The 26715-nt window shown below is 43.9% G+C and overlaps 1 protein-coding gene across 5 annotated transcripts; it reads right to left on the minus strand.

Annotated features, from left to right (window-relative positions):
• Nucleotides 1-6279: 6279 nt before the first annotated feature.
• Nucleotides 6280-12071, minus strand: gorab (golgin, rab6-interacting). Of its 5 annotated transcripts, none has more exons than XR_002275614.1 (6): nucleotides 11839-12071; nucleotides 11417-11729; nucleotides 10533-10634; nucleotides 10281-10421; nucleotides 6829-8683; nucleotides 6280-6430 (listed from the first exon to the last, which is right to left on the minus strand). XR_002275614.1 is itself a non-coding variant. In XM_020609152.1 (6 exons), the coding sequence occupies exons 2-6, from the start codon at nucleotides 11891-11893 to the stop codon at nucleotides 8236-8238; spliced, it is 1059 nt and encodes a 352-aa protein (XP_020464808.1). In that variant the 5' UTR covers nucleotides 11894-11908; nucleotides 12021-12070; the 3' UTR covers nucleotides 6570-8235. The 5 variants fall into 5 exon arrangements, 4 of the variants coding, with proteins under 4 accessions (XP_020464808.1, XP_020464809.1, XP_020464810.1 ...); XM_020609152.1 differs by lacking the exon at nucleotides 6280-6430 and having other exon boundaries at nucleotides 6570-8683; nucleotides 11839-11908; nucleotides 12021-12070; XM_020609153.1 differs by lacking the exon at nucleotides 6280-6430 and having other exon boundaries at nucleotides 6570-8683; nucleotides 11839-11908; nucleotides 12033-12051.
• Between the last annotated feature and the right edge of the window lie 14644 nt (nucleotides 12072-26715).

A 26715-nucleotide genomic window follows, 5' to 3' on the forward strand; every position in this document is an offset into this window, starting at 1 on the left:
GGGAAAGAGAGAAAGAAGGAGTGACCTCTCTAAAACTGCGGTTCCCAACCTTGGGTTTGGGACACATCAAGGAGTCCCATGAAAGAGTTACAGGGTCACTGTCCAGCGTTTACAAAAACACTGGACACCTCTTCAGGTGAGAAGGAAAATCACAGCACAATTATACAAAGCCACAACTTCTGATGATGTGTCACAAGCCAGTTGATGTTTAAAGTGCTTTCTGTCGTATTTTAAAAGCTTTTCTCTGAATCTCCTAAGTAACCCCCAGCATCAGATAAAGGTTGTGCAGGAAAAAGGCCAAAATCTCCCTGGTGGTGAACCTGAGAGCAGAAACAGAGAAAGTCCCTCAAAGTGAAAGTGAAGGCTTCTAACCTGTTCCTGCTGGTACTGCAGTGAAGTGGAGAGGTGGTGGGGCTGAGGGGATGGAAGGAGTGGGGCAGCGGAGGCGATGGGGGCTGTGGGGGGTTGGTAGGAGTCGACTCTGGGCTCTGAGCTGCTTAGACATCCCATAGCCTCCAGCCCCCTGATCTGGGAAAAGAACACTTGATGCCATCAAAGAGAGGCCGATTGAATCCAGATGTGCCTCGCTCGTTCTTTCCATGTATTTAATGAAGGCACAGGGATAGAGTAGACTTTTTCATCATTAGTTTTCCCCCCAGATTCTCTTTTCCTGCCTACAACTCCATTCCGGTGCCAACCGGGGAAAAAAAAAGGGCCTCCCCACGTCTCAGACTCACAGTCGTCTCCTCCAGGGCCCCCGGTCTTTGTTCCAAGCTGGATGTGAAAGTGGCCTGTTTGCTCCGGCTGCTACAGTTTGTCTGTGGCGAATGGAAATGTCCAAACATCTCCGAGAGGAACAGGCAAACCTGCAGAGCTGACGTTAGCGAGAAGCCGTGCTCGCTAAGAATCTACGGCTGCATTTGTGCTCTGGTTCATATAGAAAGTAGTTTGCCTTTTTTTTTTTTTATTTGAACAAAGAAATGCAGCTTTGTAAACTTCATAAAATAAACCTAATAGAAAAAGGTCATCGACACACAGTATCTGCAAACAGTTATAATGAAGTAGGCCTAAATGCTAACCCAGAGCTTCAGCTGTTGGCTCTGTGGCCACTAACGTCATCTGTTTACAGACGGACAGGGATTACAAACTAATAAAAATACAGCTCGATAATAAAGTTCAATAAATAATTTGCTATGATTAACTGCTACACTACCCAATGACAGTAGACGAGCTTAAACACAGCCTTCATACTAAAAGTAATTTTAGACAAAAATACAAATGTGAACACGATACAGGGAACAACCGCTGATGACTGAGTTGTGAAGTCGGTTCAAATCAAGAGAACTTTGTTTATGCAGCCCCAAATCACAGATCAGCCTCAGAGGATGTCGACACGCCCTCAGCCCGGTGACCCCATGGTCTGAGATCCAAACTGCAATCATCCTTGTCCAGCTGTTACCTTTAATGCACAACATGCCATTCGCTCTCACCACAGTTACTGTCTGCTGTTACATTGTATGTTAGTGAATCAATCCTGAGACGTCGTGACCAACAGAAAGGCCGAGAACCGTCATAAAGAGCAGGGATCCACAGCTTCCACAGTCTCCAGTATCACTGAACATTCAAGGTGACAACCAGCTTGGATAATGGAACATTTGCATTTGATAAACTCTGATTAAATTAAATTAACTGTGGATTAAAAATCTGCAGGATGTTACATGTTGCATTTCTAAAGAAAGGCAAAACACACAGTTAGACCTAATGCCATTATTTTGTCTGCAGCAAAATAAATAAAATAAAATGCAATCCAACAAATTAAAACTAAATTAATACATAAATATCATTTTAATCTGTGTTTTTATAATAAAACTGACACATACGACACCTGAGAATCCTGAACACTTAAAGCTCTGACACACAATTGTTAAGATAAAACTGAAGGCTCATAATGAAATGAATAATGAAATGAATGAAGCTGCATGTTTTTATGTGTTTAAATGTGAACTCGATGTTTACGGGAGCTGAATGTACATGTATGTGTGCACACTTTACATCAGGCCCTTCAGACCAGCTGTGTTAATGTAACAGTAATGTCTTAGTGTTGCTGACCTGCAACACAAAGTGACTGACTGTGTTTAATCTCTGTGTTAAAGGCTCCCAGTATTTCATCAGTCGTACAGTTGTCTGGGCTCAGACTAAGTTCCATGAAGTGTTGCCTATAAATCTTAAAGACTGATATTTTTCACTCAGACACAATATTAAACTGCAGGAGCCAAAAACAGGAATGATGATAAATGAATGCAGAGCTTCACAACAGTAAACTGGCTTTGTGAATTAGAAAAGGAACTTGATCACAGGGTCATGAAACTGTGGACTGTAACTCATGTCAGGACCAAAAGCCTGAACGGGGATAATTAGGAACCGCGCTGGTCTGAGGTCTGGTCTGGCTCTGGGGGGAGACGGTGGGCGGGAGGTGAACGGAGACACCACGAGAACCTGCTGACTCTCTAAACCAGAATGAGCAGGAGTCAATGGGCAGGTGGGAGCGTGAGCGTTCAGGTACACAGCGCATGCAGCCTCGGTCGGCCTCTGTGCTGGATTGGATTTCACTAAAAGTCGAAGCCAAAACTTTTACTTCAGCTTGTGAGCATGTCAGACACACAGGCCTGACTGTGACTGTCCACACACAGCTGAAGAGATTAATGTCTGAAAAAGGTGATCACAATGATTGAACAGGTGCCAGAGCTTATACACAGCACACACACAACTGTACAGATGTCAAGGATGAAGTTATTCACTGAAAACATACCAGAGCCCAGGTGACATCACGTTACCAACTGTTCATAGCTATCACATTATCAGTAAATTCAGTAATTGCTGACTTTTCAAACTTTTTAATAAGTCATGCTGGATGTAAATCTAGTTAGTTTCCACTCCTGTGTTCTATTGTTCTTCCCTTTGTGAAGTTTGTCTTTATCCAAACAGTGACATATGTTGTTGTGTTGTCCACACTGTAAATATAACTGATTTACTCTGACTTTACCGCAGATGTATTAAACGCCTCAGAGAAACAAGGCTCTACTTGTTTTAGAGAAACGTATTTTTTCTCACCACTACATTTTCCTGACAGCTACAGTTACTGGGCACTTCACAGATTTAGACTGACATTAAAAACCCATATGATTATGTTATAAAATGAATGGTTTGCTACAAATTGAACCACCCAGCTGTGCAGTTAACGTGGAAGCTTGCACCCAGTTCATCACTAAAATGATGCGTCAGTGGTAACAGTCTGATAATATTTCACATTCTGAATGATTGAATGAATGCAGAACTTTAATTTGTACGGAAGTATTTTTGTGGTGTGACTGCCAGTGTCATTCAGAGCTCCCACTCGTCCTGGCCCCGCTGTCCGCTGGCCCTCGGTGCTTATTTCCCTGAATGTGAGCAAACGGCCTCCTTGCGGACTCTTCGCATCCTGCGCAGGCAGCCACATGCCGCGGACACGCTGTCCCCGCGCTGCGCCTGATCGCGGAGAAACCGGTGCCACACCGCCGCTCAGTTGCAGGCCTCCCCCACCGGCCTCCCCCACAGCCTCGGGGCTGAGCGCAGCTTCCAGAGGAGGATCCAGAATGAGGAGGCCTTATTATGTCGACGGCAGAGATGCAGACCCGAACTTTAGATAGCTACCAAAGGTTCTGCTAAACATGGAAAATGTAACAGTCCTCACTTGTATGTGTTGTGCATAAATATAAACGCTCACCGTGTATTTCGTTTACATGTCACTTATTCTGGAAAGCTTGGCTACTTCATTGGTATATTTAACAACTATAGGACCTTCCGTAGTTCTCTCTGTCCATATGGCGTTTGCTGTTGTTTTGGTCCCTAAACTGCATTTTGTTGCACGTCGGCTGCCGCTCGCAGTAATAACAGGTCATTTAATCTGATCTAATTCGGAGGTTTTACAAAAGCTTTACCTTTATCCACACCGGTCTGTTTCTGCCATTTGCTATCGGTCCAGACTGTATCCTGCTCCTGCCTCGTCTGTGGCGCTGCCTCTGGTGGAAAGGCCACTGTTTTCTCCTCACTATTTCACAGATGCCCTGCAGGCCTCGGTCCGAACAGGCTTGTTTAATACAGTTAACTACGGACTGTGGCAGAGGCCCGACGGAAAACTCTCCACTACATTAACTTCTTAATTAAAACAACAATAACAGCCTACGTCCTACACCTATAAATAGCCACCTCTGTCAGTGTTAAATTGTTGGCGTTACATAGCTATCAATAAAACATTTAGATAACATAAAGTCGATTATATACAAAACTGGAGATGGGAGGTTTCGCTTCTAGCGACTGGAAAAGGCTCGTATGACGCGTTTAAGCAGCAGCTTTGGCGCATTGAGACCAGTTGTGCGTCTCGGACTCTGATGACGATGCGTCACTGTCATGGAGCTGAAACAAACGGTCTGGGTTCAGAGCTGCTGACAGGTTGACCTCTGGGAGACGCAGGCTTCTCACACGAAATACGGTTTTATCTAAGTCTGCAAAGTGGCTCCAGCTGCCGGAGTCGCTGCCCGAACCGTAGGCCACTGCTGGAGTAGGCCACGGGCGTGTTTGCGCTGTGCAGGCGGGTCACGCTGAACTGTGAAGGGTCCGTGGTGCAGCGGCATCAAACAGCAAATCTGCTCCTGATTACAACACGGAGAGTTTACGGAGAGCGCGCGCGCGCACACACACACACACACACACTTCAGCTCATTAGCTTTTGGTTCAGATGTTAAGGTTTGTGTAATCTTATCAAGTTCGGGTGAATAATTTTGAAATGGGTCGAACACTTTCTATTTTTATGTAACTTCGATTAGAGCTTCTTTCACTTTTTGTTCGATAAGAGTAATTTTTTTATTTATTATCCAGATTTATTTATTTTGAGTCTCCATGGCTTCCTACGGGAAATTAAAATAATGCGGCTGCGATAGGAGCTTTAATTATCCTGCAGCTAAATTCATTTGGACAGACGTTTAACTCCCAAAGTGAAGTAGGACTAAAGTGGGCCCAACATTAAAGCGAGCCCACGGGATTTATGTCAGACATTAAAACCGGGTTACTCTCCGTGACTCGACCCATCTTTGGTGCCGCCGACAGTGAGTTCAGAGCCGAGCTGAGGCCCGGGCGCGTCCACATGCCCAGATCTGCAGGGATTTGGCTCATTTCTATTTTGTCTTTGGCTTCTCGGGTTTCAGGGTCTGTGTGGACCTGTCGGGGGACGCAGCGCCACATAAATCATACTTTATAATGCCCGCTCCCCGCAGCTCACACGCACACGCAGTGCCGATAGAAATGGATTTCCAATGGAGAAGCGATTCCTGCGGTCTGAGACCACATCGCATCCAGTATCTTCTGATTTTACCATAATCATTTCTATACAGTTTACCCTAAGGGTGCCCCCCCCCCAACACACACACACACACACACTTATTGCTCCCGTTGAAAACCGCAGCCTCCTGTCTATGTGTCCAGTTTGCAGTTTTTGTTGAAAAGTTGAAATTTTCTACAAAATATTTTAATTCAAAGATTTTTAATCGAGAAATAAAACCTGAATGAGGGGGCACAGAAACGTTCAGTAGAAATATGTCGAATGAAAAGTTTTACTTAAGATACGGAAGTCTTAAAAGGTAGGCACCGTTTTTAAGCTGCATTACATTATTGGATCGTTAATACTGACGCATTAATCGTGTGTCATTTTAATGTTGGAGCCTGTGAAGGTGGAGCTAGTTTTAATTACTTGTGTGTTTTTATACAACTCCATAATTAGAATAAAGCCAAAGTCTAAAACTGAGTCCCAAAATTCTTCATTTATTAAAGAATTTTTTTTTTAAATATGAATATTTAATTTTAAAATCTAAATGAACCTGATAAAAACAGGTGTGTGCTGGAAACCAGACCAAAAGGCAGATCTGGGAGAATGGTTTGAAAAATCAAACCTGGTTTTAGAAAACACTAAAGTGAAAATACTAAACAGTTTATTTACTTTTAGGACTCATTTCAAGACTAAAAGGACTCGATCCAAAGTGTCAGTGCACAAAAGCATCTGACTTTAGTAGAATCTGATTCTACTGTGAATCTGTTGTTGCCAAAAGTTCCAACACTCCTAAATGTAGTCAAATAGAAGTATAAAATAGAGAAGTACAGGCAAATCAAAGTTGCACTTGAGTAAATGTACAGTAGTTAATAACATGTTATGGTGATGTTCACACCTGAGTCCTAATGACTTAATAAAGTCAGTTTCATTTGAATAAACCTGCTCCTGAGGACGTCCAGCACCGCAGGAACAGGGAGGCCGCCAGTCCCTCTCCCCCCAGCCCGTTTAAAAAGCTGCCTTTACCGTATCTGCTCCAGGCGGCCAGATGTGACTGGAGCGCTGCAAAATCTCCTGGCAGGTTACAGAAACACAGAGTGCTTTAACGTGACTCGAGTCCAACACCGCTCTGCCGCTGGAGCTTCAGTCCAGCAAAGAACTCACTGTCTAAATGCTACAGTGACCAAGTGAGGACAAAACACACATCAGGGAAACCTGCAATTTTTAAAGTTTATTTTAGTAAAATATCCCAGTGTAGTGTGTAGCTAAATATCACCTTTATTTATTTATATAGCCCATTTAAATACCTTCCTCTATGCATCAGCTTCAGAACATTCAAACTAAGAAATCAGACGCTGGTCAGACCCACGTACCTACAGATTAACATTAGATTACTGTCATATATTATTTTCAACACACCCTGCACACGCAGCTGAGAGCAGCTGGACATGCACGGTCACATATCATCTTACCATTCAGGAGGCTCCTCAGCTGCACTGACAAGATGACAATTAGCTTTGTGAAGCACAAGCCCAACGCCAGCTCCAGCACATATGGCAGCAGGGTTCCTGTCTGGAACAGAAACCCAGTCTGTCTGCACGAAGCACTCACTCTCCTCCAGGACCTGAGCAGGACACATCGTTCACTCTTGTACAGTCAAAAACCTCTGAATTCAACCTTTGCTCACATCATTTACATGTCAAGTAAAAGCACGTTTGAAGAGGAGCTCACACAAGTAAACACAACGGACTGAAGATTCTTCTGGTCTACTCTGCAGCCGATTGTCTGACCCTGCATGTACACACATACCGTTTCAAAGTTCTCAACAGCAGCGCTGATACAGTACTTCAGATTTAAACCCAATGCCAAACAATATTGTTGCTTACAGCCAGAAAAGATAAACGTCAAAATAAAAACAAGTCATACAAGGACTTTGACTCAAATAGACTCTGAAACAACTTTGACTGAAGAAGTCAACAAGACTCTAACCAGACGTTTGATACCAGCCACCAGTACTTGGTAGTTTGTCGATACCTGGTTCTACAGACCAGCCTGGTCCCAACCATATGCTGTCAATGGTAAATACACTGAGAAGCAAAAGTAAAGTATGTGTTTTAAAAAAGACACAATATTGCTTGGCTGAGGTTCACGGCCATATTAGACAAACCTGCACGTGTCCTACATGTAGTAAAAGTGCAGCGTGTAAGATGGTCATGGAATTCATTTGCCTTTTTATTAAACCACCATCCTGCCCCAAACATAAAGTGTTTGACTGGCCTAACCTTAACCATAGTTTATTTGCCGTAACCACAGTCCCACTCTAACCTGAACCATAGCTGCCATGTGCAGATAATGCAGAGAGCGGCGGTGATGTTACTGCCAGGCTGCAGGGTCGGGTTCTTTTAAGCAGCATCATGTGGAAATGTTTATAATAACTGAATCAGCAAAGATGCCAAATGTTCATGCTGAACTTTTCTGGAAATGTGATGTTTCATTTGTTGTTCTACAACATGTGTTCATAGCAACTAAAGCATTGTTAAGGTTTCTGTGGTTCTGTTTAGGACACTCAAAGCCCTCGGGGAAAACTGGGCATCTTGGTTTTATACAGAGAAATGCCCCAGACGGGACACGACGACTTCTTCGATATTCAGCACAAATGTTTCCCAAAACTGCTCCAAAGTGCTTATGGTGCCTAAACCAAAACCCACCATGCAGATGTGAACCCACTCTCTGGTGTCAGTCCAGCACTAAGGATGCACTCAGTGTGGCCTGCACCTCTCTGTGCAGGTGGGTCACTCAGCTGACAGTACTAGTGAAGAGCACGGTTAATGTTTCATATTGATGCCTACAGTGGAGAAAGTGTGTCTGGTGACGGAGCCTCAGGAGGCCGCGGTCTCACTCACAGCACCATTCTCTACTGGTCTACAGTCTTGTTCAGTCTTTGGTGGTTCAGTGCACGGACTGTGCTCCTGTTGCACATCACCTCCCTTCTCCTCCTTCACAGCCTCTTCCTCTGTGGGTTTACAGTCTGTGGTTGATTGTACTGAGCCGTTTCCCTCCTTCCCATCCCTCTGCACATCTATATAGCTGCTGCTTCTCCTCCTCTTCCTCTCCTTCTCATCCTCCTCCGTCGGCCTCTCCGGCTCCTCCACAGTGGCCTGAAGCTGCAGCTGCTGCATCAGCTCCTCCAGTTTGTGGGCTTTACGCAGCTCGTTCTGCTGGATGATGGCACAGAGGTGCTCCGTCAGCTGCTCCTTCACCTCAGTTTTCTTGTGCAGGTCCAGCTTGGCCATCACGTACTCTGACTCCGCCTTCTGGTAACGCTTTCTGTCACAAAGCGTAAACAAATAATGAAAGAAAATGAAGAAGGAACGTGGGGGGTGTTTATCTACTCTAACATATCCAAGAACTCCCATCTGCATTCCTTGACTGTTCATTATAAGCGCCGTGAAGCTCTTTGGCTTCTGTAGCTCAGTGTAAAACATGTTTTCTAACAGAAACCATCCTCATATTTCTCAAACAACCTGGGATCTTTTCAAGCACAGCAGCACTCCTCCCACAGCATCCAGACACAGAATCATTGTTTGACTGTGAAGACCACATGCTGTTTGGAAACCGTGGCAACACACCAGATGATGTCAAACATTACTGAACACTGAATTCCACCTCTGGGTTTTATGTTCCACCTCAGTGCAATTTCAACCACTCGTGAAATCAACATTATCATAACAGAGTCCAGTGTAATGAGTGTGTGAAGGTCGGGTCCTCTCTCCGTTACACAAACATTCGTGATAACGAGTGCTCATGACACAACAGGCTCTGCACACTTACAGCTCCATGCACAAGGCAACATACCATTTCACTGTGAGTTGGTTCATTACAACACAGTTTACAGTCCGTGTGCCTGGAGCTGCTATCAAACTTTCAAAGTACAAAGACCTGTAGAAAATAGAATATTTTCAAGATTCAGGAAGATAAATATCAGTTTTATGTAGTATTTACCAAATTATTCAGGATTTTTGTTGTACTCATGCTAACCTCTGTGTTGGAGCAGAACAGCAGACAGCAGCTCACGGTGGGCAACATGTTGTGGAGACAGTTACACAAGTTCTGGAAACCATCTGCAGGGGGCAGTGTTTCAAGGGTTTACAGTAAATGTACTGTAGACTACCTGGTAACTTGTTTTTCAACAAAATAATATCACACAATGTTGTTTACTGCAATACTGTGATTAAATATAAGGAAGAACAGTGGCTGACCAAACCATGTCCAAAAACCAGAAAGCTCATAGCAAAACAGGGGGTGTTGTTTAATCATTACAGATAATGTTATCATGTCTACAGCACTGGAGGAGTAGCTGCCTGCAGAAGGCTGGTCACTGTGTTATATTTACAGCTGGTTAAGCAAAGCTAGTGCCTTTTTGTTATCAGTGTAACACTCTGTACTGTAGGTTGTTGTTTTTTCACTGAGAGCACCCTGACATGTAACAGCAGGAGAAGCACAGGTGAAAAAAATCAGATGATTTAGGGCTGATTTCCATTTAGCTGCTCCAGGTCCAGAGCTCTATTGCTGACATTTTCAAAGGAGGAGAATCACATATGATTAACTATGGCTCAGTTCCATCAGGTGTCCCAGTCTGCATCACAGTGCCAGCATGTACAACACCAGGAGCGTACAATTTGCCTGCCAGAATTGAATTAAGCCGTTTGTAATGTTATCAGTGACATCTGTGCTTTTACTGCAGCCACACATCTGCTGTGAAAAAGGTCTACTACATGTTCAATGTCACAGGTTGTACCGTGCTCTGTTCTCCTCTGTACATAGGCCCAAGATCTCACTAACGTTTGTCTGTCAGAAATCACAGATATCTTCTTCATAAAACACACTTTGTCTAATTCCCTATGTTCTCACTGTGCCTCTGTACCTCGCGGCAGTGTAGTCCCAGCTGGCCTGTTCTATCTTTCCTCTCAGGATGCCGATATCACTGGACACCATGTCATCGAGGGCCTGCAGCTCTTTCTGGATTCTCTTGAGCTTCACGGCCTCTGCCTGAGTCTGTTTGGACCTGTGGAGAATTAACTGGTAAGGTAAATTCAGTTCTTTTGGTCAATGTTAATCTTTTTGTCTGAGCCGTCACTCCCGTGCGTCACCATGATACCAAGCCATCCATACTCACTTCTCAGCAATAGTTTTTGTCAGCAGAGCTTTCTTGCGCTTGTTTCTCTCTTCGATTATTTGTTGCTCTTGCTGCAGCTGCTCCAGACGCGTCTTTTCCCGTCTGGTGAGTCGCACAGAGTTAAAAGACAAAGAAAATGCATCTTAAAATCAGAAAGATAAAAAACAAACACCATGAAAGGAGCTGCACATCTAATGTATGCTCACAGAGAGATAAAAACAAAGATCTACTTTAAAGGCAGTTTGATTAAAAGTTCACAACATATGAAAGCTCACACATTCACTGTATAAAGGAAAAGTGTAATGTCTATCTCAAATTCAGTGGAAATGCTTAGTGGCACAAGCCCTGCTTATCTAAACATAAATATGCAAAATAAAGGTTCAAGCATCTGAAGCAGTTAGTATATGTCTGTGCATGGATGTTTTTTCAGACTATCATAAAACCTTGGCTCTGCACATGTGGTAAGCCACCTTCAATAAAATGTCATCTAAATCCGTGCCTACTTGAGCGTTGACCTCAATGTCACCTATGTGACTTGCTACCTGTTTTCAACGTTGGCTTGGCCCCATGCAGATCGTACACATCTGTGAGATCTGAGAGTCACCTTTTAAATAACCTAGCCCATTGCTAGATAGCAGGTTTAAAAAAAACACGTACTGACCAAATTACAGGGTAGTGTACACAATGCTGGACTAAGCCTGTTCATAAAAACACTTATACCCAGGTGAAAGGGACAGCAGCTGGACAGAGGATACCACCAGCCGTTATGACCACTAACAGGAGGCAGCAACAGTCATAGACAAGTGTTATGTACAAAGCAGCCGACATGTTATGCAGAACAATGCGAACTTCTGCAGTGTGTACAACAACAAAATCATACTAACAGTTCCACCTCTTGTTTGTCCAGCTCTTTCACAGCCGGGGTCTCCTCCTCTGCAGCCGAATGACAACTTTCAGTCGACTTCAACAGGCTGGGCTTCTCCTTCACCTCCTGTTTGACAGCCGGAGCGCCTGATGGAGCGGCGGGTTGAGGCTCTTCCTTCGGCGGTGGTTTAGTGAGCAGTTGCTCGGGTGGAAGTTCCGGTGAATCTGTTCCTGCATTTTTCTGGGCGGCTAACTGAAGAGCCCTTTCCCGCTGTAACTGCTGCCGGCTCCGGTTGGCTGGAGCCGGTTTCCGACCGCGGGCTGCTGCTAAGTCTGAAATACACGCGGTGATAGTTACTACCGGAGGTTTTTACCGAAAATAAAATACTTGGGAAGCCGAAGCATTAGCAAGAATGCTAACATTAGCAATGAGAAACGTTACCTCTCTGCTGCATCCTCCGTAGTTCCTCATCAGAAAAACCAGCCCAGCCGCTCATTTTACAATTTCACACCTAAAATACCCGCAAAGGATACAGCATAAAAGCATATAGGCTGTGTTGTGGTTGCTGAATGAAGCTAATAATCATTATAATGCTCAAAATGTACAGACAAACTTTATAAAACCTTGCGCACCACCTCCATGTTTGCTTATTAATGCCACGTCAAGGACCCCAGTAAGACCAGTGACGTTGATGTTGCAAATATCACCTGAAAATAATTTTTTTTTTAAACTAGTGTAATATAAATTAAATATTACATTTTCTGTCTCTTCTCGCTACAGATTTTTTTGAATTACAAAAATATTCTACATACTTGACATTTGTATAAAATAATTATGACTTTGTAAGTAATAAAACAAAAGGCATGCTTATGGTATCTCTTGAGCGTTTCTTGTGGCTAAGGGTTGGATTTAGATCATATATTAATGATATTTGAACAAAGATATATTTTTCATTGCTTATAATTACATTAGTTCACAACCCACACTCCGTTTACAAGCTTCTGATAACTTTCAAACACATACTGGTTGATGGATTATATAATTAAATATATTATATATTTAATTACATATAATTATTTTAATTTTATTTCATTTTCTCAAAAATGAATGTGTGTATGTAGAGGTCTACATTCACACTTACCTATAACCTATTGAGTAGCTGTGACCAGCCTATTGTGGCAAAGCTGACACCAAAATGTACCTCTCCAAACACAAAGATATGTTGACTTTGCAATAATAATTTTCATTATGACAGAGCTGTTATCAAAATAAAAGAAACGAGAAAATGCCTCTTATAATTTCCTGTAGCCAAAATCAGTGATTTCAGATTCCTTGTTTTATTGGCTTTCAGATAAATATTATAAATGACAAAGATTTAAAAAGGTTGTCACATTTGAGAGACTTCAACAAGTGTTTTTGCTGGAACAATGAAATCAGACTAAATCAATTATCCAAAAAGTTGCTGATGAATGATCAACTAATCCATCAACTGACCAGTTGTTTCAGTTTTGTGGAGTTACTGTGTTAGCTTCTTGTCTAATTAGAGAAAGCTGCTGTTTACCAGGAATATAGTAACAAGCAAGCAAGGATGTGTGTACTGTTGACACTTCTTGTTAAAGTGAAGAACAGTCTGGCCAGTGGCCTCAGATGATTTCACAGAGTCTGAAACCCCCCTGAAGCATGTCTTCAGACCTGCAAACCAGCTCTGTGTTAAACCAGAAAAGTATGATTGCATGTATTTGAGTGGCTAAATGTCATTGCCCAGATATGCTGCATATTTCACTGCAGTGGTCTGTTGAACTGAATTAGGAAGCTACATTTGTTTCACACATTGTAATTGTCAGTCTGAACGCACCCTCAAAACAGGTTCCACCACTTATCACCTGCTGTGGTTTGACCTCTTAAATGATGTCAGACCTTTTAAATTTGACTTTTCCAGCTATGTAGAAAGCTGTAAAGTTCCTTATTCCTGTCATGTGCATTGCTTGTGAATGTTGCATATGAACTCATTCAAAGTGACAGCAGGCGTCTCATGTCTGGTGAGTCGGTGGTGGAGGTGGGTATGTGCACAGGAAACCAGAACTAAAGGTACTGAACTGAAGGTTTGGGACTTTGTAGGAAAAGAAAGAGTCTGTGATTAGTTTTTTAATTGTTTCACTGTCTTTTAGCACACGTGCTGCCTTCCTTCAGCTCTGTGCTCCATCTTTACCTTGTGCACAGACTGCTTATTTCTTTCACTAACTGGTCAGGTATACAGACATAAGGTGTCATTTTAACCTTGGCAGTGTTGATGAAAAAACAATGACCTCTGCTTGGCAATAAAAACTAGCCTCCACATCTTTTTTGCATTTGGGGGCCAATTATGTGCAAGTTAAAAGGCGAAACACCTCAGGAGGGCATAAATCGCCAGCAGCGTGGAGACGGGGCCAGGCATGGAGGCCAGATGGCAGAGAGAGAACCACTTTGGGTTCAGTGTGTACTTGGCTGCCGATGATGGGACGGCCTGATTAGTGAGAGCCAGAGGGAACCACATGGCTCATTACTGAGATGACCTGTGGAGACACATCAGCTTTAGGGCTGGGGGGTGGGGGGTGGGGTGGGGTATAAATCCCCTGGAGGAATGCGTGGTGCCGATAAGACAGGAGGTTACCCTGCACTCAGTTCAGAAGTTCACTGTGTCAGGTCTGTCGTCCATGTGTGTCGAGGTACATTTTCCAAGGCCTGGAGAAAGTTCACCCACTCTTTTACACACCAATTGTAAAAGATAAGTGGGGAGTTTGGTTATGCATGACTCAGACAAAAAGCTTTCTCCGAGGTGGAACCAGGATGAAGACCTGCGAACATCAGCCTGGCTACCTGCTGTATCAAACTATATATTTTGTATTTGCGTAACACCTTTTGTACGAGGTCATACAGTTCACAGAGCTTTGTAGATGACTGACAATAAGTAGTGGAAGTACTCAGGCCCATTATGTTGACGGGGTGTCCACATATGTTTGGGCCCATTCTGTAGCAGGAGATGAATGATCTTTGAAGAGGAGATGCTGTTTGTGGTGCTGGATGATTTAACACATGCAGTAAGTGAGCACATCACCTTTGCCCTGCCTACTATCCATAAAGACACACAGCCTGTGGTGCTCAGTCAAACAGGAAGTGCTATAAAGAGTGAACAGCCAATCTGAGGAGTCGCAGCCTGAAAGAAACTGAGACTGATCGGAGGTCAGGCCGTCACAGCAGCTCTGAGCTGAGGGCAGGAGGAGCTTCTAATTGCAGTTTAAGAATCTGTAGGCAGAGTCCACACGGACCCCTCGGCCTGGACCCCCCCAGTTTTTATTGCCGACCTCTCGTCCCACCATCTGCAGTACTAAACAGCAGCCTGACAACATGCACACTGTTTCCCTTTATCTCTCATCCTCTTCACCTCAGTGCCTGTTTCTGTGCCATTCTCTGCTCGTCGTGTTTTCTCTCGAATACAAAGTACTTGACTTTGGGTCAAGTCAGTTTGTAGGCTATATATCTGAAGGTCACCTGCTGGTGTCTTTGAAGACTTTGGGATCATGAGTAAAAGTTTAAATGCATTTCTGAAGTTTTGCTCCAGTTTCCCAGAAAAAACTAATGTCCCTGCAGGATCCTGTGATTTTTTAGTATGTATGTGCTCACACAGAGACACCTTCTCCGACCCTCGCTATCACTTTTATATATCGGCTGTAGATGGTCCAATTTTAAATATGCTAATGTAACAGCTTTGCAGTTCAGCTGTGTGACAGAATCATTTTTAGAATATGCATGAACAAAAGAGAGTGAAATCTGTAAACACAAACCTTCATTCTGACTCAAACCAGGGATTCAACAGGTGCTGAGGACCATCAGAACCTTCCAGTTAAATGCTCTTATTCCTCAAATCACTGAAATAACATGGAAATGGCTGTACAGTATGTGACTGCAGCAGTAATAGCCTGAGGACGGCTGTGCACAGATGACCAGATGTAAAACTGGTGAGAGCATATGCTGATAAAAAGCAAATTAGTTGTTGTGGTTGGAACTGAGGTTTTTCTATTTCTAAGAATAACTAAATGTCTGCTTTATTTTTAAAATCAAACTCTTTATGAAAAGAAAATCCTGCAAATTTCCAAGAGCAGTATGTTCCTGGGGATAAAATAAATTTTAAATGACACAAAAAACTTCAGTTCAAGCTTGAACATGGACCTGTTGATATTTAAAGCACAGACATAACTATTAGTAGCATCGCTTAATTCTGCTGAAGTTTAAGGCTGCCAAACCTACGAATATCAACTCTGACTCCACCATTATTACCATTTCCTCCAGACTTAGCTCTGAGTGTGAGTCTTGTCAACTTCAAGCCAAGTCCTCTTAATGTTCTTGGACAGTGTCCCTGTCCCTGCCCACAGGTCTCTGAGGAGTCCCACCTGTAAGGAGGAGAGACCCGACCAAAGAGTGCCTCCCCGCTGTGTTTCCCCTGGCACCTGATTGGATGTTCGTGTCCTTTTGTACACACCACTGAGGTTACAGGCATTTTAACTGGCCATTCAACAAAATAGTCTGACATCCAGAAATTCAGGCTCGTCCTGGGAGCTGCAGGGTGGACGGGTGAAAGGCAGGAGTGGAGTCGGCCTGTCAGTTTGTGTTGGGCTGAAAAGTATAAGCAGATAAGATCGGCACTCAGACGCAGAGACGAGAGCAGGACAAGGACAAAAAGACATGAGAGAAGTAATATAGTAAAGCTAGAGGTGCAACTGAGCCGTCCCCAGGCATACAGACCCCTCATCCATCACATGGCCCCAAACTAAATGCAAGTATGAACTGTGTTTGGGCCCTCTGTTTTTTTAAAGTATTTAAAGTAAAAAGTGTTTAAAGAGGAACTTTGTGCACTCACATACCAGTAAGCAAGACCCAGGTGACTACTTCTTAGCAGAGATGTTGTTTTGAAGTTGGTGGATGCATATTTTTGAATGTTTTCACCCAGTTTCTGCCATGTTTGGTGCCATGCTGCCTGTACAGAGACCAAAGCTGGACACTGTTTGCATAGGCAGAGATGGTGCAGAGTGCGATCGGTGAATGAAACCGTTTCAGCCCCTACAACCACAGGTTTTAGGCCACGTTAAACAAACATGTTACAAAGAGGTATTAGTGAGAGTGAGGCTAGTGGTTTTCCCCTTCTTCCAGTCTTTATGCTAAGCTAGGCTAAGTGGGATTGATATGGCTCAGCCTTAGTCAGTCTGTGTACACCCTAATGTTGAACTGTTTCTCTAAGTGTCAGTACATACTCTTACAGCACACATTTACACCGGGGATTGGACCGCTGTTACTGGGTCCTGCACAGGTCCCCAAAAGGCTTGTGTCAGCCTTGAGATAAATAAATAATGGAGCTGACAGGAAGCTGGAGACACTGCGGATACAGACAGGCTATTGGCTCAACAGGGCCATGCTTTGACTTTGGACTGACCCTGACTGAACCTGACTAAACAGAGTCAGAGAGTTTGGGAGTTTTTAAACAGGCAATCACATCTGATGACAACTGATTAATCAAGCCTCAAGCTTTGCCCAGAAACCCCCATAAAAAGGCCTCGGTCAGAGTCTCGTTGAAGCTCATTAGGAGGGGAAATGTGGTCCTGTACACCAGAGCTCAAATAAAGATACAGCTGTCTCAGCATGGTCCTGAACAATTTGGCCTCCGACTCACATTCTTAATCAAATTATTTTTAGCTATGGCACATTTAATCCACTGTTGTTGTATTCATTAGCCAGTCCATGAATTTATTGTGGCTCTGGCGGCCTCGCTGTCTCTCATCTGAGCCATTTCCCAGAGAGAAACACACACACATCTGGTCCAGATTATGGAGCGGGAGAGAATGCCTGTTAGCAGTCTCTGGCAAAGGTAGACGGGGAACAGCAGGGCCCATCTCCCCCGGAGCTTCTGGGAGTCCTGTGCCGTGTACACACTCTCACTCAGCTGGTTGCCACAGCCTTACTACCTAGTTTCATTATGAGGGGAACCAAATAAACACGAGTCATGGATTTGAGTTTTTTTGTAGCAGTACAGGTGAGGAGCCCCTGCCAGGAGCAGAGCATCGAGATTTATGGTGTAGAAGTGCTGCACATCAGCTGAAGCCGAGTCAGTGACTCACATTAAATTCAAGTCTGTGTCGTACTCATGAATATGCAAAGCAATAATGTCTCATTGTGCATGCGATAATAAGGCCAAATTATGACCTCCCCTTGTTGGGCCTCGTAATGTTTCATGAACATATACATAAACCCGATGTTATTATTTTCAGAATCAAATGTTACTACAATCTCTGGACTGAAGCAGGCAGTCATGCACTTTAAAGACAATTTGTCAAGACAAATAGATGAATAGAAAGTATTCCTCAACAAGCGGCAGCCAGTTGAAACAGTGCAATACCTCTGAACTCCTTTTGCTTTTTCATAGAGAATCAGCAAGGAATATGTTTTGAAGACACAACCGAGAGACGTTAGGAACCGAATCGAAGGAGTGAGAGTTTTGATAGTGATAAACTCTGTACCCCTAAAGCCACCGTGACCATGACTACCACCACCCCCAAATTCACAATTCATTCCCTGTCCTAAACCAAGTTCCTCACCCCTCTGTTGGAGCAAAGAACAAACAAAATGTTCATCCTTTCCCAAAATTTTCCTCACATACCAAAATGTTTTCGCTTTCCAAATCGCCCTCTACTTTCTAAAAATACCCATATTTTCCAAACTAGTTTTATTTCTCACACAGTCTCTGCTTTCCTAAAATGCCCTCAGTATTCTGACTGTCATCTGCAACTTCCAAAATGTTCTCATTTTTCAAACATATCATACCACTGTCCTCACTGTTCAAATCTCATGTTTAATAACTTTATTATCATGCTTTTTTGTAATGCGTGTTACTTGAATTTGTGTCTTAACGGCATCTTATTTAGTTGGAGCTTCCATAACAGAGCTTCTTCCACATCAGCTAATAGCTGAACAAAAACCAGTAAAGGGGGTCTGAGGAGATGGTAAGTTGGAGGGGTACAACGTAAATCAACTCACACACACACACACTGATCAGGCTGTCCTCCCACAAACACATAGTTAATCAGATCCAGGAGCTGAGTCGCTGAGCGTTTCCCCTCAGAAACCACCTCCATATTTTGTGGTTCTGGTTCTAAACATCCCGATGCAGTTTGCTCTGCGTGACAGATTCCTGAGCAGCATCACCAGACCACAGCAGGCCAGCTGATACTGGGAGACTGGGAGCATGGTGGTCTGATACCATGAGAACCAGTTCCAAAAATAAAAACATTCACACAGATTCATCCTGGTACACACAAACACAGTGTGGTTTGCTCGTGTGCTGATATCAGCGTAGGCCCACAGCACAGTGTGTACATACAGTGGAAATGTCAACACACACACTCACCTATGAAAGGCTCACATCACACTCAGAGCTACAGTATGTGTGCAGGTGTGCATATTCATTTAGCACACACTTTTCTTGAGTAGAACCTGGACTTCTATTAAAAGTATTCTGAGCTATCAGCTGGCACTCAGAGCTATAGTATGTGTGCAGGTGTGCACATTCATTTAGCACACACCTTTCTTGAGTAGAACCTGGACTTCTATTAATAGTATACTGATCTATCAGCTGTTTCAAGCGGATTCTGCTTTTTCAACAAAACACGCAAACAGGATGCTGTGTAACAGCGACAACATCTGGAGGACAAACACAGCAACACCAAGTGAAGTTTGAGGTTGTAGTTTCATTTGATTTTCAAATGTGATTGTGTTGAATTTCTCATGTTTTCCCACTCCAGCTTCCTTCCACAGTCCAAAGACATGCAGCTTAGGTTGACTAGTGACTCTAAATTCCCCACAGGAGTGAGTGTGTGGTTGTTTGTCTACATGTCAGCCCTGTGACAGACCGGCGACCTGTCCAGGGTGGACCCCACCTCACGCCCAGTGTCACCTGGGATGGATTATTTATTCTAGTCTTTATTTATAGTGTCTGCATTTTACCGGATTTATTACATTTATTTCAAAATGGTTATTTCTCTGTGCATTAATCTCACATAGGTTTGCTGTTACATTTAAGCACTTTGCACTGCACTAATCTGTACAACAGGTACATACAAATAAAGTTTGATTACCCCACACATGTACAGCGAAGCCTCGGTTTTCTACTTAGACCCAGACTGTGTGTGATTTAAAGTGATCCTGAGGGAAACCCCAGTCACCAGTGAGGCCGATTCCTGTGTGTGAGCAGCTTTACGCAGCATCCGCCATCTTCTCATGGAGCTGCAGAGCACAATAGGCAGCCAAGTAATTTGATTTCAGCTGCTTGTTTATCTAATTTGAGTCACGGCCTTGTAAATGTACGTGCTGTCGCTGCCACAGCCATTTGTCTAAACATATTCATGAACCGAGGTGTCTGAATGTGTGGCCAGGCTCTTTCATCAGTGCGTTTGTTGGTGTGGATCACGTCTCACGGGGCTTCTCCCTCTCTCTCTTCGTCTCTGTCTCTTGGTGACACGATTTCCACTGCACCACATCAGAGCGGCGGCACTGTTACATGTCCTTGGTTTGGCATAAACAGGAGGGGTTGCTGGCAGGCCTGCTCACTGGTGCCCGCTTTCTTTCCTTTCATCATCATCAGGCACCTCAACTGTTACACAACACTCTACTTTCCATCAGAGCCACACAACTCTTACTTATAATTTATGTCAGTTAAATCCTCCTGATTCAACGTTTCTTCAGTCCAGTGGGCCCAAGTGCTGGTTCTGGTGGTATCTTGTCCCATCTGGTGGGTTCACTGCCAGCGTGACCTGAGCCGACTCCATCGCATGTTTTCATCTCTTAGGGTTTATCCATGCTAATGCAGATACATCTAAAGATGTCTTTTATGTGCCACATTTTCTTTCCACACTTTGCATTTTCAGATTGTTTTCCAGACGTCCCAAACAACCGAAACGCAGCCAAGTCTCCTCTTCTTCCACCAGCATCTGGTAAAAACATGGCCTCTTCCTTCTCGTGGTCTCTCCGCAGGATGAAGCTTTGTTCCTTCTCCTCCACCCCTCTCTGTGATCTCAGATTTAGTTTTTCAGTACAGCCAATCACACAATAGCCCACAGGTGTTGTTGGTGAGGGGCTTTGAGTTGTTGGAACAGTCAGAGGAGCTGTGAGCAGCTGAAAGTGTTCCTGCTTTTAAATGAGAACTTAAAACCTACCTCTTCATTTTACATTTAAACGTTTTTTTTTTGATGGGCTTTGATATGTCTGTGGTTGACAATCATACATCAGCAATTTCAAAAAGCTCAGTTTTCCCCACCCCCTGCTATGACAAACAGCTACATTTAATTTTAATTAAACTGTCCTCATTTGCCATTTAAACAGTTTTTTTTTTTCTGTTTTCCAAATGCTGAGCAAAACAACCCGTGTGCGCACGTTAATCCAGTGCCCGAGCAGACAGTATCGATACACATTAGGACTTTTCTTTCTCCTTCTCCGCATATTAAAGTGCGCGTCAGCTGCCTGCGCTGTTTGTGGGCATTTGTTCGCGTGCGCTGGTGCGTCTGCGTCAGTCTGAAAAGCGAGTTGGTCATTTTGGTTTCATGTTAGAATTGGTGCTAACAGCGGTTAACTTTTACTGAAATCAATTCAATGCAGAGAAGAGAGAAGACGTTGGAGGAGATGGTCTGTACAAGGCTGAACCCACTGAGGGAGGGTGAATTTTCCGTGTCTACCTGGCCACTGAGAGACGTGGACGAGGAAATGCAATGCAACTAGTGGCAGTTGTTGCACCCTGCGTCACTGCTACATGTAGTCACGTCTGGGAAGGTGCACTTCAGGTTTTGGCGCAGGGTATGCGGCTGCGCAGTACCTACACTGACACAGAAGCATAAATTGACCTTAACAAGGTCATCAGTGCACTCGCTGGTGCCAAACTCCAGCAGAAACGTAGGGCTGTAAAGTCAAATTCAGCTCAACTGTTGATGCCACTCAGTGTGACCCTGCACAGGCCTGTGCTCCTGCTGGAGAAAGTGTGATGTGAACAGCTTGATTCTGTTTACCTGGCGAACACTGAGGCAGAGGCCAAACATTATTGTTGTAAACCGCTGTGCCCTGTTTTGATGTTTGATAAATCCTCAAACACACATCTTCCCACCGGTACCTGAAGCAACTTGCCAACACAGCGCGGTGTTTTCGATGAACGTCCATAAAGAAACAAACACTGACTGTTGGAGACAGGATATGAACCTTGGTGTCTGGTGTTTTGTACTTCTGACTTTATTAGACTTCTCATGGTGGAATAAGGAGGTCACATTACTTACTGTTTAATGTAATAACAGAGTGGATCATTTAATCCATTTGAACAAACAACGATGTGATGGCAGTCTCTTTGGAAAACTTTATTTTCAAGGACAGAACGTGTCGACTGGACATTAAGTCAAGGACAAAAACAAACGTCTTTGGATGTTTACCTGCATTAGTTTGAATGTGGCCTGAGCCGCCTACTCTTTCACCTCTTTCTCCTTCACACCCTGTAACACTCTCTCTCTTCCAGCCTCTTGTCTCTCATCACCAGGTCCCCAGAGCCCCATTAATAAGCATGTGTTTGTAATTACATCCCTGCAGCCACCAGTGACACAGCCGTGCCCTGGCACAGAATCCCTGGCAGCCAGCACCTGCTCCCCCTCCCAGCCCTCAGTAGCCCACCACACCAACCCCTGTGCCCAAAATAGTTTAAAGAGGAGCTTTTTAATGCTCTTATTATGGCAGAAAATGGCACCATGAACCCTGACACCTCAGCTCTCCAACTAACCACCAGAGGTAACTGCTGTATTAGCGCCTCGCCCTCAGGGTTGGGGAACATTTAAATCCTGTGTTGCCGTTATATTTTTAATATGCTAACACACACCTAGCTCTGCCGAGTCTTGCTTGCAAGCAAAAGCACATTGATGTTCAAGCACAGCTGTGTAATCTGGGGCAATGATTTAATACCTAGGACAATTGTATTAATTTAATTACACATTTACAATCATTTTCTCTGAGGAAAGGAGGAGAAAAGTGCTGTCTGTGTGTTCTTGCAGAGGCAGCCAATCTTTTTTTATTTTATGGCCAAGAGAGAAAGATGTTTTATTTTTCAAGCGGCCTCGAGGTTTCCTTAATGTGTTAGAAACACAGCGGGTGTGTCCCATAAAGCAAAGCCCCTTAATATCCTTTGTGTTTGTTTGGTTTCTTCTCTGTAAACTATCACCACTTGCCCTAAAACAAATATGGAAGCCTTTTTTCTATTGAATTTTCCAAATCCAAGCTGTCTGTGAAAATGGAAGTGTTTTAAAGACAATGCCCGACCTTCATACTGAGCCAGCTGAGGATCTGCTTTTCATTCCACTGTGTCATTATTCCCTAAACTGCAGATCACAATGTGCCCTTAGTTTATGTCAGACAGTTTCCCACATGACAAGAATAAAAATGAGCTGTCATTAGTTTGGGTCTCAGCAAGATGAGAGGCAAAATTTGCACATTTTATCCCTGAGGGTGAAAAAAATCAGCCACATCGCTAAACCAGAATGTGAGCTTCATGACAAACCATGAAATGATACAGCAACTCGAGAGAGCTGATTGTCGATGCAGCCATGCCCACTTCAGGACAAATCTATCTGATCTTCTTGTGGTTTTCTATCAGCGATGCTGATTAATTGATGGTAAATCCCACATTAAGAACCCTCAGTCCAAAGATAACACCATAAGTGTGGGAAATGCTAAGAGCTGGCCACTTGTACATGATGATGAATTGGAAGCATATTGCTGTACAGACTTGGTTGTGCAAATGGAGTTGAGGCCCTGCTGTTGCCAAGTCATTTGAGAAAAACAAGTCCCTCAGAACTTTGAACTTATTCCTTTCCTCAGGATTGCCATTCGAAAGCACTCGAGTCCCATTAACGCGTAGTGATATAACAACAGAGTTTGACAGGTGAAAGCTGACATGGTTCAGAACCTGTGGTGCATAAAGCTTATCCTGAAGCGGTGTACTTTACATAACGTAGTACAGTAGTAGATCTCAGCACTGCACCAGGTCATGACCTGGAGCTGTAGTGGGGCTACGCCATTCATCTCATCACCTTTGTCTGGATGGGCCGGTCAGATACACATGCAGGTATCCATCCTCAGCACGTTGCCGTCGGCTCTCAGGGACGTTCATCTATGGTGGAAAACATCAGTCAGCCTCCAGCATCTGACAGAGCTTATTACACACGTTGCCGGCTGACGATGTAAAGGAGCCTCGGCTTCGAGTCAAGACATCCAGTATCGCCTGTTATTTGGACCCTTCAAGTGCCGAGTCAGAACCCAGACAGACAGGACTAAACACAGCCAGCGTAGCCACCAGGAATATGTTTCTGCCATATTTCTGTTGACGTGTAGGAGCAGTGAGGGAGAAGCATCTGTCTTCATTTTCCTTGAAACTCTATATATGCAGAACAAGCTTTAATGCTGTCATTACATGTACATCTTAATGCTGCAGATCAAATCCAGGGTTGGATAACTGGTAATAGATATGGCTGACAATCACTGTGTGAGTGTGTGTGTGCCTGCAGGGGTGTGTACAGACTCTGAAAGGGGCACAAATGGAGAAAGGGGCACCTTTTATGCATGTAGTGTCAGGGTTACATTTAGGGTAAGGGTTCAGTTTTGCCCTATGGTCACACCAGAAGGGTACCTGTCAGGGGTGCTTGGGCCAATCAGGAAAGTACCTGAAGCACTTGGCCTTTGGGGGCATTCTGGCCAATCACAGGGGCACTTGGGCCAATGAGTGGGGCACTATGGGGAGAGTGGTACTGCGACCATCTGATGGGGCTCTTGAGCCAATCAGAGCGGTGCTAGAGCCAAACTCATGTGCATTTAAGGGCATACTGGAGAGCCGAAATGAGTTTTCTCTGTAGGATGTCCAGACTCAGTCTTAGAGTTATAGAGTTGGGACATCTGCACTATCATGTTGGAAGAAGCCAGTTGAGGTGGTTTGGGCGTCTGACCAGGATGATTAGGGTGTGTCTTCCAGGCACATTCAACTGTAGCAGGCCCCAGGGTAAACCCAGAATATGCTGCCAATATTATATATCTCATCTTTCCTGGGAACGCCTCAGGGTCCTCCAGGAGAAGGATGTCTAAGTGGCCTTGGTGGACCTGTTGCCCCCTACCTCGAATAAACAGAAGAAAACAGATGGACTGATGGATGGTAAATGGTAAATGGACTGTATTTATATAGCGCATTTATCACAGTGTGATGCACTGGCCAAAGCGCTTTACAGGAGATCATACAGCATTCACCCATTCACCCATTTACACACACATTCACACACCGATGACGACAAGGCTGCCACACAACGGCGCTAGTCAAGCCACCAGGAGCAATTCAGGGTTCAGTGTCTTGCTCAGGGACACTTAGGCATGCGGGGAGACCGGGAGTCGAACCACCAACTATGGATGGATGAATCAAGTGTCATTGAGGCAGAGACAAAACCAAAAGGCACATGTTTCCCAAGTCTTTCTTATGGCAAACAAGCTGAGCTTTAATTACTGCTCACATTAAAACACATGAAAACAAACCCACACATCCAGAGACAGAAGGCACCCACAAGTTCTCCATTACACCAAACGACACCTGTTAACATTCATGAGCGTGAGTATGGCCTGAATTATAGTGAAAAGGAACAATTTCCCAGCATCACTGCCTCCGCTGCAAAGCTTTGTACAACAAGTTGGCTAACCTCTGGCCTGCAGAAGGCAGATTATTAGAAGAATTTATCTTAATGAAAACAGACACACGCACATTAAGCCATCACAGGAAAATGACTTGCAACAGAGACTGCAGCATCCTACGTGAGTCAAATGTGTGATACACTTAGCGAGGACGAGGGAAAACAAAAACACATGGGTTTACTTTGATTTCATAAACGGAGGATCTGATAGCTCGACTGTGTCCAAGGTCATGATATGCACACGCTCATGCACACACACTCTGTGAACTCAGTTAGATCTGAATCCCATTTATGCCATAAAATATTTATGATTTCACACAGACATTTCTTATTTGGAATGAGAAAAGCATAGATTAGTGTGCATGTGTGTGTCGGGGTGGGGGGGGGGCTCCAAATTAGGCTGTAATTGAAAACAAATCCACATAGGGGGGTTTCTCCTTTGGTGCAAATCCACATAGTGGGGTTTCTCCTTTGGTGCTATAATGGGGTTAAGTCACTGTTGCTGCCTCCTCTCCGTCAGTCAGAGTGAGGAATCGTGTAGGACGGAGACGCGAGTTGCTGCCCTGCGCGTTGGCTGCTCCTGTCATGGGAGAGTAAAGCCAGCGTCACACCTCATCCATCCAACAGCTGGACAGCTGCCACACACACTGACACAGGACTGGCCCGGGCCCTTCAGGGGCCCTAAGAGAAAACAAATCCAATTAAACCTCTATAATGTCTGTCTGGTACAGCGTTATTCTTACAGAATGTGAATTAAAACACAGGATGTCAAAACTTTACAGTATTGCCCCTGATTCTGTTGTCTCACCAAAATTTGGCCAATTCCTAAAATGTGACAAAGCTGCATCTAATTTATTTGTAATCAATCTAAAATTTGTTACAGCATTCTGAAAAATCAGAATCTGGTACAGCACATCTTGCAGTTGCACAAGAGTTTCCAAATCCCAGAATTTTGTATAGCAACTCCAAATCTGTTACTCAATATAGTCTCAAAAAGTGATAACACTCCCCAAACCCAAGTTGTAGTGGAGCACAGTGAATTTGTTCTATTCCCATTTTTCAGTTCCCAGATTTGTTACTTGCTATAATTTCTTGTGGTACTTGTCGAATCTGTTTATTTTTTTCAAATGTGGTATATGATGATGGACATGATGAATTTCTTCTTTAATTTGACAATTTTTTTTGTGGAGGTGACATATCCCAAAATGTGTTTGTTCCAAATCAGGGCATTTAGAAAACAAACAAAACCGCTTGGCGACCGCTGTCTTCTCTTCCCATAACTGGGTGATCATACAACATTTACACACTAACACTTAATAATCTGATGTGCAGCAGTGCACCTTAACCAAATGCATTGTTGTCTGTGAATGCATGCATTGCATGTTAACTGGAACACACCACACTGGTGGGAGTGCTTTCCTCACCACATCGCCCCTCTGGAGGATCCTGTACTGCAAGATATTAAACCCCAGGACAGTGCATCATCATGAGAAACCTACAATGTCTGGCAGCCTCGCAAAGCACAGCAAATGCCCGTTTATTGTAGTGG

Source organism: Monopterus albus, unplaced genomic scaffold (genome assembly GCF_001952655.1).
Source record: "Monopterus albus unplaced genomic scaffold, M_albus_1.0 scaffold98.1, whole genome shotgun sequence".
In the NCBI taxonomy this organism is placed as follows: domain Eukaryota; kingdom Metazoa; phylum Chordata; class Actinopteri; order Synbranchiformes; family Synbranchidae; genus Monopterus; species Monopterus albus.

Excerpts from the sequence above, each read along its gene's own strand:
- gorab (XM_020609151.1), bottom strand. The coding sequence starts at position 11,893 with ATGAGCGGCTGGGCTGGTTTTTCTGATGAGGAACTACGGAGGATGCAG. Across the intron at positions 11,730-11,838 it reads ACGGAGGATGCAGCAGAGAG|ACTTAGCAGCAGCCCGCGGT; the intron begins GTAACGTTTCTC and ends CGTGTATTTCAG. Across the intron at positions 10,635-11,416 it reads GACAAACAAGAGGTGGAACT|ACGGGAAAAGACGCGTCTGG; the intron begins GTTAGTATGATT and ends GCGACTCACCAG.